The sequence below is a fragment of the Salvelinus alpinus genome, chromosome 2 (assembly GCF_045679555.1).
Source record: "Salvelinus alpinus chromosome 2, SLU_Salpinus.1, whole genome shotgun sequence".
Taxonomy (NCBI): Eukaryota; Metazoa; Chordata; class Actinopteri; order Salmoniformes; family Salmonidae; genus Salvelinus; species Salvelinus alpinus.
In genome coordinates this window covers 68,319,013-68,337,812 of record NC_092087.1, presented here as the reverse complement: position 1 = coordinate 68,337,812, position 18,800 = coordinate 68,319,013, and the positions used below count along the sequence as shown (strand labels likewise).

Genomic DNA, 18,800 nt, shown 5'->3' with positions numbered 1-18,800 from the left:
TGGCATTTAGCTGAGGCTCGGAGATGAACTGGCTGCCACGACCGCTCCCTCTCCTCCTCTCTAATTGGACAAGCCAGAGGCCTGGTCGGCTAATTGGAGGGACATATCATTCCTAACCCCTCAGCTGAACCCCAGCGTCTCTCTCCGCTCTCTGTCGTCGTCCCCCCCCCCCCCCCCCCCAGGCTATTGACCGGGGTAGCGGAGTTCAGGGCTAATATTAAAGTCAAATACAACAACTGGCAGCACTGGCTCAGCTGATAGACAAGGTTGTGCCAGCAGGGGATGTGTGGTCAGGTTTCGTCTATGAGGAGTGAAATGCACGACTGGTCACGGACTTTTCTAACTGCTAGATGGGGTTTGGAGATTGAATAGGCGTTGATATTATAGACTGATCCCACATATGCTTGTGCAGTATAGCCAATTTCTTCGCACGGGAGCACAAATGTATCTGAAACCAGGCTTGCTGTGACACTGGCCTCCACTGCACAAGTGCGATTTTGTGATTCACTAGGAAAATGCCATCTGATAACCGGTTCCTTTTTAAAAGGTCAATGCGCAAAATATTTATAGAGTGTAAAGAAAAGTCTAAACCCTGGGTCTGCAAAATAATGAGTCATGGTTTTATATATTCATTGGCAACTGCATGCATTACTGCATCCAGGACCTATCTAATAAGCGGTAACAGAGGAAGGCCCAGAAATTGTCGAGACAGCAGGTCTGGAGCGCCAAGTCTAGGTCCAAAAGGCTCCTTAACAGCTTCTGCTCCCAAGCCATAAGACTGCTGAACAATTAATCAAATGGCCACCTGGACTATTTGCATTGAAATCCCCCTTGTTTTTACACTGCTGCTACTCGCTGTTTATTATCTATGCATACATATACAAATTACCTCGACTAACCTGTACCCCCGCACATTGACTCGGTACCGGTACCCCCTGTATATAACCTCATTATTGTTATTAAATTGTTACTTTTTTTATTTTCTTAAAACTGCCTTGTTGGTTAAGGGCTTGTAAGTAAGCATTTCACGGTAAGGTTTACACCTGTTGTATTCGGCGCATATGACAAATATGAGTCTATTGACGCGGCAATCTAAGTAACATAATAAATAAATCACCATCAAAATCCGTGGGGGGATATGATACAGGAAATATTAGTATGATGGGGATTTATCAATAAATGTGGGGCAAACACAGAAGTTTATCAGCTAAATAAAAATAAAACCCCTACAAGCTGGCAACCCTGAGTAATGATAGTTGCAATCGTATAAAGCATCCCTTCACCTCGTTTTGTGATAAAAATCCATTGCCACGTTCAAAACTTCTGGGAACTCAGAACTAGGAAATCTCCGACTTCCTACTTCCATGCGTTGAAAACAACTTGGAACTCAGAAAAACATTTGCTCCGGCTGGGAAAAAAATCTATTTGATCGGTCATTCAACTCGGAATTCCAACTCGGGAGCTCGGGCCTCTTTCTAGAGTTCCGACCCTGAAGATCACTGGCGTCATGATTTGACCTCGTATTTTTCGGAGTTCCATCTGTTGTTTTGAATGCGGCATCTGGTCTGACAGACGTTTACATGACAACCAGAATGCATTGTATGATGTCAATAAATATGGCGCAACACGTAGCTGTCATTTAGCTTAGCAGTAGCTCATCATTATCAATACAGCCTTCCAAAAAATATTTTACACACGTTCATATGTGTCCATTGCAATTTATGCAAGAATCAGAATGCATGATTTGTCATCAGTACTTGAAAATGTGAATAAACAGTGAATACATAATGCTCCATACATGCATACGGTGTGCTACAGTAGAAACAACAACACGACATACAGAAACAATAATGATAACGTAATAAGGCACTTACTTTGATAGGAACTCACACATGTCCAAAGTTATTATTAGTAAGGAAAACACCAGCTGGAAATTGTGCCAAGGGGAAAAAGTTAGTGCAGGTTCTGTTTTGACTGGAGATGCGCAAATGGCTGCATACTTGATCTGGGGAAGAGCTTGGGCTCTCGTCGAAGAGAGAAGTTTGTCCGGCTCAGTAAAGCCTCATAATTGTCCAACAGTGAAATGGGCTACTTTTATGTGAATTAATGAGGTGGAACACACCTTAATTCAAACTGTTGTTAGAAAATCAAACTTTTTAGAAAATAACTTGAAATTGGCAAGTTGAAACAGCCTATAGATAATTAGCAGGCAGAATGCCTTGGTTTGAGGGCAGCACAGTTTAACTGTCCTGTTGTGTAACAATCACATCTTGGAACAGCGAGTGCATTCTGACATCATGCTTATAAAAATTTAAAAAACTCACGCTGGGGCGACCGTTAGAGAGATTTGGAACTCACACGTGAAAAGGGTAATGGTTCTACCAAACAACTCTTTGCTGGTTGTATCAAACGTGTTGCTCTAATGGGAGTTTTGTACTTTGCCAACAAAATGGTCTGAAACTCTTCAAATTGCCTTTTTATCCACAAATCTGTTTTAACTGCAAATGGAGATGTCAGGCCCTCCCTGCTTTTCTTGGCCTGGGGAGAGTTTATGGATTAGCCTCGCGTTAGCTCAATCCCATTAAGTCTACACCCTATCAATTCCCTCATGGCCTCACTAGCCAGAACATCTCTAACCATAGTTACAACAAGGGTGTGTTCACTAGGAAACAAACGGAAGCAAAAGGGCCAAAGCAGGGAGGGACCTACCTAAACTTGTCCAATGAGAAACTCTCCTTATCGTTACAAAACATTTTGCTACAGTTTGCTTCGGTGTGCACTAATGAATACACCCTAGGTTGAAAAAGGTCATGGCAAGGTATGGGCAAGGTATGGTCATGGCAAGGTATTGTCAGAACAGTTGCAATGCATGTGTAACTGCACTCTCAGTGTTTTCTAAGTGAACATGCCTCGGGAAATTGAACTGTAAACATGTCTTACATTGTCAGGCTAGCTAGCTGGTTAGCTAGCTCACATCAGCATGCGAACTGTACGCTTTGCATGTTTAGCATTGGAAAGTGGCTCAGCACAGGTCTGTTTCTAATGAAACTGGAGACTTCTACGCTAAAGGGAAAACATCTGCGCAACAGGCTCCCATTGCGGCAGGCAGTGATTATGATACCTAGCCTCCCTCTACTCCCCACCTCTCTTAGGTCTCTTTCACCAGCTCTCCAATGCGGAGAAGCTATGTAATAGAGGCCAGCTGTTCTCCCCATCGTTAGCCTAGCGCTGGCTAAACAGGAAGCCCGGCTCTGCCCTGTATGTGTTTGCTGAGAATGCAGGGAGGAGGAATTTTGTTTTGTGGTCCTCAAGGGAAAGGCAGTGCAGATAATGTTAGAGAGCATTTGGCCCATGGTCGAGTAACAGTTGAACTGTTGAACTAGGCTATAGTGCCTTCAGAAACGATTCATACCCCTTGACTTCTTCCACATTTTGTTGTTACAGCCTGAATTCAACATTTTCTCTCCGCCATCTACACACAATACCCAAAAATGACAAAAGTTTAAAAACATGTTTTTAAACATTTTGTCAAATTTATTGAAAATACAGAAACATCTTGTTCACATAAGTATTCACACCCGTGAGTCAAAACATTTTAGAATCACCTTTGGCAGCGATTACAGCTGCAATTCTTTCTGGGTAAATCTCTAAGACCTGGATTTTACAATATTTGCACGTGATGCTTTTTTAAATTCTTCAAGCTCTGTCAAGTTGGTGTTGATCATTTCTAGACAGCCATTTTCAAGTCTTGCCATAGATTTTCAAGCTTATTTAGGTCAAAACTGTAACTAGGCCACTCAGGAACATTCAATGTTGTCTAGGTAAGCAACTCTAGTGTATATTTGGCTTTGTGTTTTATGTTATTGTCTTGCTGAAAGGTGAATTTGTCTCCCAGTGTCTGTTGGAAAGAAGACTGAACTAGGTTTTCCTTTAGGATTTTGCCTGTGCCTAGCACTATTGTTTATTTTTATCCCAAAAAACTCCTGAATCCTTACTGATGACAAGCATACCCATAACATGATGCAGCCACCAGCATGCTTTAAAATATGAAGAGTGGTACTCAGTGATCTGTTGTGTTGGATTTGCCCCAAATATAACACTTTGTATTCAGGACATGAAGTTCATTTCATTTTTTTGCAGTTTTACTTTGTTGTTGATCCATCCTCAGTTTTCTTCTAATCCAGCATTAAACTCTAACGGTTTTAAAGTCACCATTGGCCTCATGGTGAAATCGCTGAGCGGTTTCCTTCCTCTCTGGCAACTGAGTTAGGAAGGACACCTGTATTTTTGTAGTGACTGGGTGTATTGATACACCTTCCAAAGTGTAATTAAACCTTCACCAGGCTCAAAGGGATATTCAATGACTTATTTTCTATTTTTACCCATCTACCCATAGGTGCCCTTCTTTGCAAGGCCTTGGAAAACCTCCCTTGTCTTTGTGGTTGAAACTGTTTGAAATTCACTGATCTACTGAGGGACATTACAGATGTACAGTTGAAGTCGGATGTTTACATACACCTTAGCCAAATACATTTAAACTCAGTTTTTCTCAGATTCCTGACATCTAATCCTGGTAAAGAAATCCCCTGTTTTAGGACAGTTAGGACCACCACTTTATTTTAAGAATGTGAAATGTCAGAATAATAGTAGAGAGAATTATTTATTTCAGCTTTTATTTATTTCATCACATTCCCAGTTGGTCAGAAGTTTACATACACTCAATTCGTATTTGGTAGCATTGCCTTGAAATTGTTTAACTTGGGTCAAATGTTTTGGGTAGCCTACCACAAGCTTCCCACAATAAGTTGGGTGAATTTTGGCCCATTCCTCCTGACAGAGCTGGTGTAACTGAGTCTGGTTTGTAGGCCTCCTTGCTCAAACACGCTTTTTCAGTTCTGCCCACACATTTTCTATAGGATTGAGGTCAGGGCTTTGTGATGGCCACTTCAATAGCTTGACTTTGTTGTCCTTAAGCCATTTTTCCACAACTTCGGAAGTATGCTTGCGGTCATTGTCCATTTGGAAAACCCATTTTCGACCAAGCTTTAACTTCCTGACTGATGTCTTGAGATGTTGCTTCAATATATCCACATAATATTCCGTCCTCATGATGCCATCTATTTTGTGAAGTGCACCAGTCCCTCCTGCAGCAAAGCACCCCCACAACATGATGCTGCCACCCCCGTGCTTCACGGTTGGGATGGTGTTCTTCGGCTTGCAAGCGTCCCTCTTTTTCCTCCAAACATAACAATGGTCATTATGGCCAAAGAGTTCTATTTTTGTTTCATCAGACCAGAGCACATTTCTCCAAAAAGTACGATCTTTGTCCCCATGTGCAGTTGCAAACCATAGTCTGGCTTTTTTATGGCGGTTTTGGAGCAGTGGCTTCTTCCTTGCTGAGCGGCCTTTCAGGTTATGTCGATATAGGACTCGTTTTACTGTGGATATAGATACTTTTGTACCGGTTTTCTCCAGCATCTTCACAAGGTCCTTTGCTGTTGTTCTGGGATTGATTTGCACTTTTCGCACAAAAGTACGTTCATCTCTAGGAGACAGAACGCGTCTCCTTCCGTAGTGGTATGATGGCAGCGTTGTTTGTTTGTACCGATGAACGTGGTACCTTCAGGCGTTTAGAAATTGCTCCCAAGGATGAACCAGACTTGTGGAGGTCTACATTTTTTTTTTCTGAGGTCTTGGCTGATTTTTCTTTTGATTTTCCCATGATGTCAAGCAAAGAGGCACTGAGTTTGAAGGTAGGCCTTGAAATACATCCACAGGTACACCTCCAATTGACTCAAATTATGTCAATTAGCCTATCAGAAGCTTCTAAAGCCATGACATCATTTTCTGAAATTTTCCAAGCTGTTTAAAGGCACAGTCAACTTAGTGTATGTAAACTTCTGACCGACTGGAATTGTGATACAGTGAAATAATCTGTAAACAATTGTTGGAAAAATTACTTGTCAGTATTTCCCCGTACATTTCTGGGTAAAATTAATAATACTTTGAAAGGACAATAGTGAAAATTGAAAGTTTCACACAGCTACACAACCCCCCAGCCCCCCCCCCCCCCAAAAAAAAAATAAACAAAATAAAAATTACCCCGGTTTACAAATAATCGGGTCACCTAGTTAGAGAGAGGGTAAGACTGGAGGAGGCGCTGTCCTCCTACATTGTACATCAAGTTGACATTGACAGATGTGTTGACGATGGATCGATAAAAGTGTGTGTGTGTGTGTGGTTACCTTGACAGATTGGCATACATCTGTGGTAAAATGTGGTCCCTTGGTCAAACCAATGCTACTCATGCTATATGCTACCCATGCAACCCATTCCAACCACTTGACCACCTTCTGGAACTCTGCGCTCGCATAAACTCTTTGTTTCCTGTGTTCCACTGACCGTACCCGCATCACTTGCACTCGTTTAAAAATGGAGAACGTAGCCTCCAATTTCAAAACGCAACACACAGTCATATCAAGAATCAACTGAACGATTCCTCAATGATATGTTTTCACTCCAACAAGCCCACTCGTGAGAGGATAACAGGACCCATTATCAAGCTAACAATAAAGAGGCTTGAGGCGCTCTAAAGACTTCCTGCTGGGTCGTCTTCTCATTGACGTCAACCCATCGGGTGTTTTATAACGCGACTATGTCTATAACGCTGCTATTTTCAACCTCACCTCCTCAACCCAAACAGAACAATTATGCAAATGTCCTCTGCTCATCTCCGTGTAACAGGGACGAGGGAGAGAAATAATGCAGTCAAATGAGCTTTATCGTCACCTTTTCATTTTCGCGTTGGTCACTGCCGTTCCCCATGCGCACATTGAATTAAGCCCCCTTCCTCCCTTCACAGTAACGCTAGCTCCCAGTTGCTTTGACACATTGAATGCTTATGGCTGTTGGGTAATGGATTTTCGTTTCTGCTTGTATGGTCGGTGAGTCAGTTAGCTATCAGATTATTGCGTGTGGTAATGGAAGCCCAAAGCTTTGAGCCGAGGGTCCACATTATAAGGATGTCGGTTCATTTCGGATGGCTCACGTGATTTCGATGCACTCTGGTTTATGGGGACACGTTGATAGGATTTACGGGGACTTGTTTGTGGGGACAACAAACAGAAGAGGGACAATCCTTTGCCTGGGGCCTATGTGTTTTCATGCTTACGTTTCGTATTGATCTGTCCAGGCTAGTGTTCCTTGGCGTACATGGGGTCTGCAGACATCATAGAGCTTTGTCAAGAACAGATGGAGCCAATCCAAACAGTAACCCAAGCCTCCTGCTATGGGCTTTATTGCTGCACCTATAGCCTATGGTCTCCTGCCTATATTGTGCCATTGATATTGTTGCATAATACACAGTGGAGTAAAGGCACAGTGAGACTAGGAAATAGTCCGAATAAATGGAATGTTTTTTTCCCCCCCTGCTCAATTTAAGAGTCCAAATGTTTCGTGTTGCAGCCTATTCGTGCAGTCTGTGATCAGTAGGATGACGACAACAGTGATGGAAATGCATCACTAAGCAGCGTTCTCTGCTTGGTTTGCTTACGCATCAGCACAGCAACAATCATGCTTCTTCATTATGTATTTTTCTGATTTATTCTCCTCATCTCAGATCTAGATGAGAGGTTTCGATGGACAAAAGAGCTTCTTGCGTGTGAGCAACCCCAGCCCAATCAAAATCTCAATGCACGCAGCAGACTACAGAGACGATTAATGTATCGTTTGATTTTGTATCAAAACTGCTTTGATGAGGCTGTATTGATTCCGGCCCAGATTGCTTTTCTATTGATCGTCAGATTGTGTTGTTCCTCCTCCACTACAGACAGACCACAGACAACAGTAGCAGCAGCAGTGATTAAGGATCTCCCTACTGAAACCTGACATTAGCTGTGCCAGCAACAACAACCAAAACCTCTTTCATTACATCCTAATCTGTGGTCCATTGATCAGGGAAGACTTGTCTTGAGCTTCATTTCCTTATTCCTTGTCCTGTTTAATTGGACGTGATCTCTTATTGTTCCCATGGTGCAGTTGCCTTTTTTACTGTGTGTTATTGATCATTGTCTTGTCTTTGCAATCACTGCTGACGTTTGTTGTGGTAAAAACAATTCCCTAAATGTGGATCAATCAAGTACTAGCCTACTCTCTCGCTACTCTTTTGACAATTTTGTTGCCAGTTTCTGTTGGAGGAGGAACATCACTATTTAACACCTTCTAGTCTGGAAGAACTAGAAATGAACCTCATTATTGGCAGTACATTGGAGAATTGCTTAATTTTGGGAAACTGTTTATCGGCAGTACATTGGAGTTTTACCACATGGCTTAATTGATTGCTCAATTCTGGAAACGGTTAGGTTTCAGAGGAAAGCTGCCAAGACCAATAACAAACAGAAGGAGCTTTAGCTGGATAATTTAATTGAGCTCATAATTCAAATACGAAAAAGTTGTCCTCCTGTGGTTATAGCCGATTTTATTATGGCCAGCAAGTGTTTGTTTGACTTATTGTAACGGTTTTCTTCTGTGGAAGGAGAGGACCAAAGCGCAGCGTGATTAGTGTTTAATAAAAGACAAAAAACGGAACACTTCCAAAAAACAACAAACGTGAAAACCGAAACAGTTCTATCTGGTGCAGACACACGAAGACTGAAGACAACCACCCACAAAACCCAACACAAAACAGGCTACCTAAATATGGTTCCCAATCAGAGACAACACAAAACACCTGCCTCTGATTGAGAACCATATCAGGCCAAACAAAGAGATAGAAAACATAGAAATACAAACATAGACTGCTCACCCCAACTCACGCCCTGACCAACTAAATAAAGACAAAACAAAGGAAATAAGGTCAGAAACGTGACACTTATCTCCTGGTTATTACAGTTTGATTGTACTGGAGAGATGTCATTTTCAGAGAGGTTATAATGCAGCTGAGATTTTGTAGTGAAGACTAATTACAGGGTGTGTGACTCCAAGCCGGTGGTGTGGTGTTTAATTTTGGCAGGTGTCCAGGATCAGCCAATCCTCCACGTTGCTCCGGAGGTGCTGAGTTGTGTGGAAGCAGCAGCTCTCTCCGTCCCTCTCTACGTTGTCTTGGTTGACTTGTTACATCATATCCATCATCACTGTCTGCACCAACCATGGCCAGGGGCTTAGTGAGCTGTCCCCAGTCCATAGCGGAACACATGTTCACACATGAGCTTCAAACGCCATCGTCGCTTAGCGCCAGGCCGCTAGCTGCTAGCACCACAGATGGCGTGGCGTGCTAATCGCTAATGCGGCGCTATAGTCTCCTCACTGATGTTCATCTCCGGCACAAAGTGAAGAGATCAAGGCTGTAAGCCTGTTAAGTGGGGCTAATGTAGCTGCTAACCAAAACCCACACAATTAGAAGCTTCTGAAGCACACTGGAACCTCCAGTGGTTTATACTTGTGGCTTTATCCAAGAAAATAAGGCTGTGTTTGCATGATCATTTTTTGGATTATGTTGGTGCATTGTACAGGTGAAATCACACCGTCTGTTAGGCCTCAGGTAACAGCATTCATAACCATATTGTATTGCCCCCCATTTCCTTCTGAAAGCCCTTATTGATCAGGTTCTAAGTGACCCTACAAAAAGCAGTTAACTGTTATCTACAATTCTTTACCTGTGGAAGATGGGGAATCCTTTTATTGTGATATTGATGGTGATTGACAGACACAGAGCCTCAACTGTAGACATTGTTCCAGCAAGTGAATTGTGTCGCTGTCTATCAACCTCCAGAGCTTGTTTGCCCTGTCTCCTGCTGTGTGTTTAAATGGATGGTCTGACCACATGTCACATCCACTCTCTATGGGGGCAGGAAGATCGATGATGAACAGAGCTCTACAGGGACTGGTAATGCGCCTACCAGCCATAGGCTGGACCGCCAGCCAATCTGAGCTAAGGGCCTTCTGAAATCTATCTATGGGAGTGTCACAGAGGAAATGTCAGGTCAGATGTTCATGTCCTGTCGACTAGTCCGGGTCCTGTTCATTAGGAAACAAATGGAAGAAAACGGGCTGAAACAGGGAGGGACCACCTGTCCAATTAGAAACACTCATTTTCTTTCTATGTTGACAGAGTGCCCGGCTGCACACGACCCATGTTAGATGTTTGTTTCTTGTAGGACTAGTTGGCTGTCAGGCCAGGTTTGCTGTAGAGTACAAACAGCCTAATATATCTTTCAGCCTAATATACCAGACGATTACCTCTGGCGAGTGGTTTATAGTGTCATTTCAAACGACTCTCTGCAGTGCAAGCATCGCTGACAATGATCATGTTTCATTAGATCAGGGGTTCCCAAACTGTTTTGGCCCGCCACCCTATTTTGATAACTGAAAATTCTCGCGACCCCAACCAGGTGAAAAAAATTATGTAATTAACAGCAAATGTTAACTTTTTTATTTGGGACTATGGCAGTCAATTGAAATGCATTTTGACAGTATTTCTGATTGTCTTCTCAACTCACCATCACATACCTTTAATGTGGCGCTATGAGAGTCAATTGCAAATTAGTCTGACAAAATGTCTCTTCTCACCACCACTAATGAGATGGGTGTGATAGATACAAGTCGCTTCGGAGCTTCTCAAATTCAGGGAGCGTGGTCGACAGTGCGCACCTCATCTCTGCTGTCACATCTAACCTGGATCAATATTTGGTTTTAACGCAGACGAGAGCACTGAATCCAGCTTCACACAGATATGAGCTGGCGAAGGGTAGATGTGACAAATCTGTATAACAAATAACAATAACTATTTGAATAACAAATAGTGTCTGACGTCTTTGGGCGGCAGGTAGCCTAGTGGTTAGAGCGTTGGGCCAGTAACCAAAAGGTTGCTAGATCGAATCTCCGTGCTGACATGGTAAAAATCTGTCGTTCTGCCCCTGATCAAGGCAGTTAACCCAATGTTCCTAGGCCGCCATTATAAGTAAGAATTTGTTCTTAACTGACTTGCCTAGTTAAATAAATATTTTGCTGCAGTGAGGTTGGGAGTGTGATAGGGTGTTTAGCACCTCAAAGGAAGGTAGTAAACACGGTCAAAAGCATCACACACACGCACACACGGTCAAGATCATCTCCTCAACACACTCACACACTCAAAATCCAATCAGAATCACCACCACGTCGTTCAGGTCTGTAAACAGCTTCACTTCACCCAAACTAATCTATTTTCTAGATAAGGTTGGCTTGGTTCAATCAACAACAGATAATGAATTAAAATACTCCTGAATAATTGCCTGTGGGGAAATTGAATCTTCCGCCTATTCCGCTATTCCTACAGCAATACTGTGAGTGGCATTACCTGTGAAAGACATTATTTGTTGCATAATTGAATTGTAATCCAAGGGACAGTTGATGGATAGGTAATAATCTCACACAGCTATACCATCTGGAAAAAAGAAAATAGAAAAATGTATCGAGGCCATGTTCCTGTTCAATGATTTTAGTGGGTGTATTCCATTGGCACAGTGGCTCTGTACCTGTTGCTGTGAAACGAAGCCTGGGTATCTTTGCTACATCATAAACATGTGGCGACCGTACCATGAAGATTCACATCGGAGCCCTTTATGAAGGCTACTCTAACGCTTTCCCAGTGACCCAGTCTCACATAATTATCAATGATTAATGGACCCTCATATAAGCCGGATATCAACCTGGTTCAGCTTCTCCACTTGACGCCATTGTTACCTTGGCATCATTGTTACCGTGGCCTTTGACGCCATAAGCTCCCGTTTGAATGGGCAGATGATTAATGCCTCTAGCCCCGCCTCCTCCATGTGCCCCCTGCCAGTGTTCCTTCCTACAGTTTCCGTCCCCAATAAGTGCTCATTATGTAAAAAGCAGCGACTGCCTTCCTGTGACCTCCATTCTGTGTCAAGCTGAAACATTTCAATTTAGCCCTATCCATAAAGGCCAATTCACACAAGTGTAAAGGGTTAACTGTCTGTGTGTGTGTGTGTGGGGTCCAGTTACAGAACATAAATTAACCCTACGGTTAATTCCACAGCTGTGGATGCGAGTTTGTCCATTTGCCTTTCTTGGCACACAAGGAAGCAGTGACTCTCTCACCCGGCCCAGATCACCCAAGTGTGACTAAACACCTACCCAAGCCTCCTAAAGCCTCCCTTGGAATCAGATTAAACTCCTTTCCTCCCTCTCTTCTCTACTCACCACCCGGCACTGAGGAATTACTAGCCTCCTCTTAGGGGAATTACATTTAGGGGAAACATTGAGCAGTTTCTTCCTCCATTTCCCTCATGAAACCTCTGCTAGCCCCGGCTGAGACTCCAGTGACTTTAAGCTAAGCTGCTCTGAGATGAATCACAGTTTCCACCCTACTAACCTCCACCAGGGCCGTGTTCAGTAGGCACGAAACAGAAGAAAACGAAGTGAAACGTGGAGGGACTATCTGAACTAGTCCAATAAGAGATTGCTGTGCTAAACATCTTGCAACAGTTTGCAATAATGAACACAAACCCGATTTTGCAGTACAGTGGGTGGAGAAGGAAGAGCATCGTACAGTATAGGGAGCTAGTTGGTTAACACTGAGCTGGAATTAGGAGCCCTTACTGTACGTCTGAATGTGTAATGACATGACATAAACCTGACATGACACATCTAAATCCTTTCACAGTGGCTGCAAACAGAGCATCATACAGGAAGCTAGTTGGTTAACACTGTGCAGGAACCCTTATGTCTCTGAATGAGTAATGACATGACATCATAAACCTGACATCACAAGTATGAACCCTTTTCATGGCTTTCACACTGAGTGACATGACAAATGTAAACACTTTCACATCAGCCAATGCTTGATGACCATCACATAAGCGATAGTATAGTCAAGCCCACTCGAACACATCACGACAATGGAGCTTCGTCCATGTTATATGATGCATATTGTATGGGTTATATGATGCCTAGGTAAGACGAAGCTGCAGAAGTTCTGGGTTGTAAAAGTCACTGAAGCTATGCTACGCTCTAACAGACCTATTTCAGCTTGATGACCCAAACGCCAGAAGGTTTTATTGCAGATGAAGATGATAGAGGGATTTATTATTTTTGGGGTAATTACCCATCTAACAAGCTTCTGAGAAATGATATATTATGATTATGCCCTTGTAGTGTAAGAGCTGTTTGGAAAGAAAAGCGGCTGAAATTTCAGCATGTTTCGATGGGATGGAGTTTTGGCCTGCCTGGTGATATCCCCAGGCGATAAATTAGTTAATAGACCGATAAGAAAGTTTCAAACCTCTCTGCCAATAACAGTTTTCAGTTTTCCCCTCCCCACTCAGACCACTCCCAGACAATCCTAGCAAAATCATTTATTGAGAAATGCACTTTGTGAAGAAGCTTTTTTGACTCTTTTTTTTGACTATTTTAAAACAATCACAGTAAGGTACTTAATTGTTATCCAGAAATATTTTGATATTGATATAGAAAACGACTGCATTGGACCTTACTGCACCAATCACACAGATTTATGCGGATAATAGACATGTATTAATGAATCTATACTATTACAACCACTGAGATGGCCAAGCCAAATCTATAACCTATTGCTTCTTCTCCCTATTTCCCATTTAAAACAGAAATATTGGAGTTGGCCAAACTTGAGTGGGAATCAATCACACAACACAATAATGTCTGAATTCATTTATTTCTCCAGTTTCATAACTCCTCCACGACGTTACTTAACATGATGGATGGTTACTCCTTCTGTCATCCACTCAGGCCCTGGTTTATATTATACCAGAGAGGAGTAGATTTGGGGAAATATTGCCACCCTTTCCACTTCTGGATCTGTTAGTTTATGATATTATTCTAACCTGACCGCTGACAGCCTTCATCATCATATTATTATTATTATCCTTTCATCATAATTATTATTATCACCATTATCATTTGTATCGTCATCATTATCGTTGCTATGGTGATCATAGTTGTCGCCATTGTCTTAATGATCGTGGTTTCGCCGTGTTGCAACGCAAATTATTACAGATAAGACAGTTGAGGCCATAATACGCACCACACGAAATAAAATAAAACCGATTTGAATCTCTTAGAATTACTATATGATTTGAAAAAGATTATTAGGTACATTTATAGCTGAGTACTGTGCATTATTGTGCCTAGTGTTTCAGCGTTTTGGGAGTTTCCTTATTTATGGCCTCTCGGGTTGGTTTATGATGACAGCAGCATTCTACCAATGTCACTTTCTCCTCCACCCACCCTCTGACTATCCATGTCTGGGTCGAAGTTGATTCACTGCCACATGGATTGGAGGTTGTCTCCAGACTCCCGTTCTCCCTGGTGTGGTGACTGACTGTCCCGCTCCCCTATCCTTGACTTCTCCTCCGTCTCTTTGGCGTGACATGGAAGACCTGACGCAGTCGGGTTAGAGGCAGAGCGCTCTGCTCTTCAACACGTTCTCATGTTCGCCTCTCAAGAGCACTTCACACACGGAGACACACAGAAGTGACTATCAGGCCTTCAGCTAGAGTTCAGTAGACTTGTATTTGGAGGCTCACCTCACCATTAGAACCAGCACTTTTGTGCAACTTAAAGTGTGGTTATTGTAAATCAATATAATTATTGCAATTACACTTGTTATGGTCAAGCTCGCACAATGTTCTAACTAAAAGTACATAAAAAACCTAGGTTTTCGTTTTCATGTTCCTCATACGCGGCCAACTGTTCTAAACAGTCAATGATCCATTTAACGAGTTTCACCGTAATCCCACGATTATTTGGCAAAAGGCGGTAAGTGCGTGCCTGTTTATATGCTTTGCGCTAAAAGAAACAGTGGAGGGACTGAGCCGGAGTGACGTTGAACAGCCTGCTGTTAGAGCCGGCAATGGGATGCCATGCTTGCCGAAGGTCAAGAAACGAACGTCTCTGAATTGCAACCATCCGCCATAACATTAGCATGGTTTGATTGGAGTCGGGAGCGATTGCATGGAAAGAGAGACATTATCATTCAGATAATTATCCCTTGTTCTGCTGCTGGAGGGGTATTTGAAGATATAATAAGTATTTATTGTAAAATCCACATTACATTGTGGCCCCTCCATAATTGATGATAATGAGATCACAGCGAGACCCTTCATTAAAAGTCAACATGACATTTTCTCTCTCTGCTCTTCTAATGCCGTTTTCACCGGCTCATTTACTTCTCCTTCTCCCCGAGAAAGCAAAGCCTTGTGAAACCTCACCAAGTCGTACAAAGTCTTGCTATCTTTTTGAGTCCGTTATTTCTGATCTAGGTACAGCCTAAAAGTGATCCGTCTACAGTTATTAAAGGATAGTTCATGTTGGTTTCCTTACCCTGTAAGCAGTCCATGGACAAGGTTTGAAAACTTCTTCGGGATCGGTGTGCCATCCACAGGACAGTTGAGCTAACGTAGGCTAATGCGGTTAGCATGAGGTTGTAAGTAACAAGAACATTTCCCAGGACATAGACATATCTGATATTGGCAGAAAGCTCAAATTCCTATTAATCTAACTGCACTGTCCAATTTACAGTAGCTATTACAGTGAAATAATACCTTGCTATTGTTTGAGTAGAGTGCACAGTTTTGAACATGAAAAGTTATTAATAAACAAATTAGGCACATTTGGGCAGTCTTGATACAACATTTTGAACAGAAATGCAATGGTTCATTGGATCAGTCTAAAACTTTGCACATACACTGTTGCCATCTAGTGGCCAAAATCGAAATTGCACCTGGGCTGGAATAATACATTATGGCCTTTCTCTTGCATTTCAAAGATGATGGTACAAAAAAATACAAAAGAACGGTTGGTTTTTTCTATGTATTATCTTTTACCAGATCTAATGTGTTATATTCTCCTACATTCCTTTCACATTTCCACAAACTTCAGTGTTTCCATTGAAATGGTACCAAGAATATGCATATCCTTGCTTCAGGGCCAGAGTTACAGGCAGTGAGATTTGGGGCGGATCCTTAAGTTAAGTTTCCTTGGCACTGTTTCCAAATGCTCAAAATTATAATATTGGTACCATGACTCCCATTCAAGTTACAGTTCAGATGTAAGCATTTTTTCACGCATCATGTTCAAATCATCTATAAGTGACTTTGTTGAGCTTCACAACCAATTTGAGATGCTTTCGGAGGGTTCGGATATGTTGTACAAAAATGCTAATAACGCTACCAGGACTTGGATGGGATTTGTGCCACAAATGCAAAAACGTTAGCATTTGGAAACAGTGCCAGGGAAATAAACCCAAAGCATGGCTTGCTGTCATACCTTGTCCATAAACTGCTTACAGGGTAAGGAAATCAATGTGTCATTTTGTAATTTGGTTGAACTATCCCTTTAACTGTACTTCTTGTTCTGATCCAAGTGCAGATGTGCAAAACCACCACTTTGTCCACATTGCTCCGGATCCAGGAACTGTGTAGTGATTCACAGCCATTGACAGTTTCCCTGATCCAAGTACAGCCATTGCATGCTCAGCTCATCCCATCTCATAGAACCGTGAAACCCTGTTTAATAAGGGCATGCTATTAGCTTTTAATCATCGCTCAATACAGTTCCCCTGTATTTACAAGTCTACAAAACGGATCGCATTAACCTATGGCAACAGTGCAGTTGCATTAAGGCTTGTCTGTGCTTTAGGCGCCTAATGAGACTGTTGCTCCAAAATGGCGGTGGTGATGGATGAGTGGTGAAGCCCTACAGTAAGTGCTCCTTTCGGCCTGTAGGAGAACAGTGGATCTAGTTCCACTGGCAGATAGCCCCTCTAATAAGGCCACCAGGGCCTGTATCCATGGAGATGTAGCCGTAACCTCTTCAGCCTTCTGCCCTTTGACCTTTCTCTTTCAACCACTAGCGAGGAAAGTCTCATAAAGAAACAATCACTTCAGGGCAGGTTATAGGTTGGGTCATGTGCTTTTTTACCGTCTTAGCTGAACAGCAATGTTCCCTATTGTTCAGAATGACCCAATTTCTTCTGGAGCAGCAGGTTCCACTAAAGTTGTCCTAAAAATACATAAAATAAAGGCACTTCTCAGAGCAGTTTGGGAGCACCGAAATAGAATAGACATCCACTGAACTGCTGCGAGACTTTAGTCTGACTAATGTGTCTCATTATTATGGACGTATTTAATCCCTCAGAGAGACCATAGTACACCTCTTCCTCCGCATTCATTAGAGATTACAGACCGCTGTATATCTCTCTGACTGCCGGGGCCCGACGGCGCACTGTCATCCTTCTCGGCCTCACAGCAAGTTGTGCCGCGCAAAATGAAAATTGTCTACCTCCTGTATATCATTACGCGACGTGATTTCAGAAACGAAATGACTGTGAATAGGGGATAGAATTTGAGCGATCGTTTTTATTGCGCGTTGGTTTGTTGCGACCCTACTCGCTGTTTACTCGCTTATGGCACTCTGTGGCGTCGTGTGGCAGTTCGTAATGATCTGGATGCTTCAGACCATTTGCCGGCTATACTGCAGATTTATTGAAGTTATTGATCATTTGGATTGACGGTGTGGCGGCTTTCATATGGGTGGCTGTGGTAATATAAGTTATGGGTTGTGGTCTCGCGGGGTTATTGGCAAGCCAGTATCTCAGGGATGGGAGGTGGTGAGATGGGACAGGGTTGTTGATATTGATTTGGCCATCATTAATGTTAACATGAGACATTGGCCTTGATGCTTACTGGGTTTCAGCCAGATCAGACTTCCTGAATAAATGTAGGCCCAGCCGATACTCCGCTAGGCTGGTTCTGTTGAGTAATTGGGTCATGAAAAGGTCAAAGGGCTAACAATTACTAGTGGTAGCTGTTAACTGCGGTGCATCTCTGAACATCAATGCTATTGATCTACAGTGGTATCATTTAGTGTAGAGCGAACAACATTTAGTATAGAGCGAACAACATTTAGCATAGAGCGAACAACATTTAGCATAGAGCGAACAACATTTAGCATAGAGCGAACAACATTTAGCATAGAGCGAACAACATTTAGCATAGAGCGAACAACATTTAGCATAGAGCGAACAACATTTATTTTTTATTTTCCCATGAAATATGGGACCAACACTGTACATGTTGCATTTATATTTTTGTTCAGTATACTATAGTTCGGAGAGAGGGAAAGAGATAGACGGAGACAAAAGGTATAGCTACAATTCGGAGAGATCTATAGGCACAGCCAGCAACCTGTAGCCAAGCTAAAAGACAGAGCCATCAGAGACTATCTATTATTCAAGCAGCCAATACACTCAGCTCCACCACCACTATTATCCCCCAGTGTCTGAGCTCAGCTCGGTTTCCAATGTGGTGCTAGTGTAGCCAAACACTGGGTGTACTCAATGATGCTGTGAGAATGCGGAGCTCTGTGCTGTGCCGTTGTGTGTGTTTGTGTGTGCCCGTAAGGCCTGTGAGACAGTGAGGAGGTAGTGGTACAGTACTTTGGCTGCCATAGGCTGTACAAGCCATCTGGAGAGATGATTAGCCAGACATCGTTTTTTCCCCTCTCTGCTCTTAGTGGTGTCTGTTGTATGTCTTGCAAGACTTCAGGCTAATTTAGATCTGCTAAAGCTATGATACAGTAAAACAAATCAAGTTGACTCACTCTTCTTCTCTCTCTCTCTCTCTGCAGTTTGCTGTTTCGTGGTCCACAAGAGGTGCCATGAGTTTGTTACGTTCTCTTGCCCCGGTGCGGATAAGGGTCCCGACACAGACGTAAGTAGCCGTACCCCACCCTCTACCCCTCATGTTCTCACCGCCTCTCCACTC

The 18,800-nt window shown here is 42.7% G+C and overlaps 1 protein-coding gene across 1 annotated transcript in view; it reads left to right on the top strand.

Annotated features, from left to right (window-relative positions):
• Nucleotides 1-18,800, top strand: part of LOC139567524 (protein kinase C alpha type) — a 201,614-nt gene that overhangs the window by 48,725 nt on the left and 134,089 nt on the right. The window contains exon 3 of the mRNA XM_071388853.1: nt 18,664-18,746. Coding sequence (XP_071244954.1) covers nt 18,664-18,746 — 83 coding nt within the window. The remainder of the gene's footprint in view (nt 1-18,663; nt 18,747-18,800) is intronic.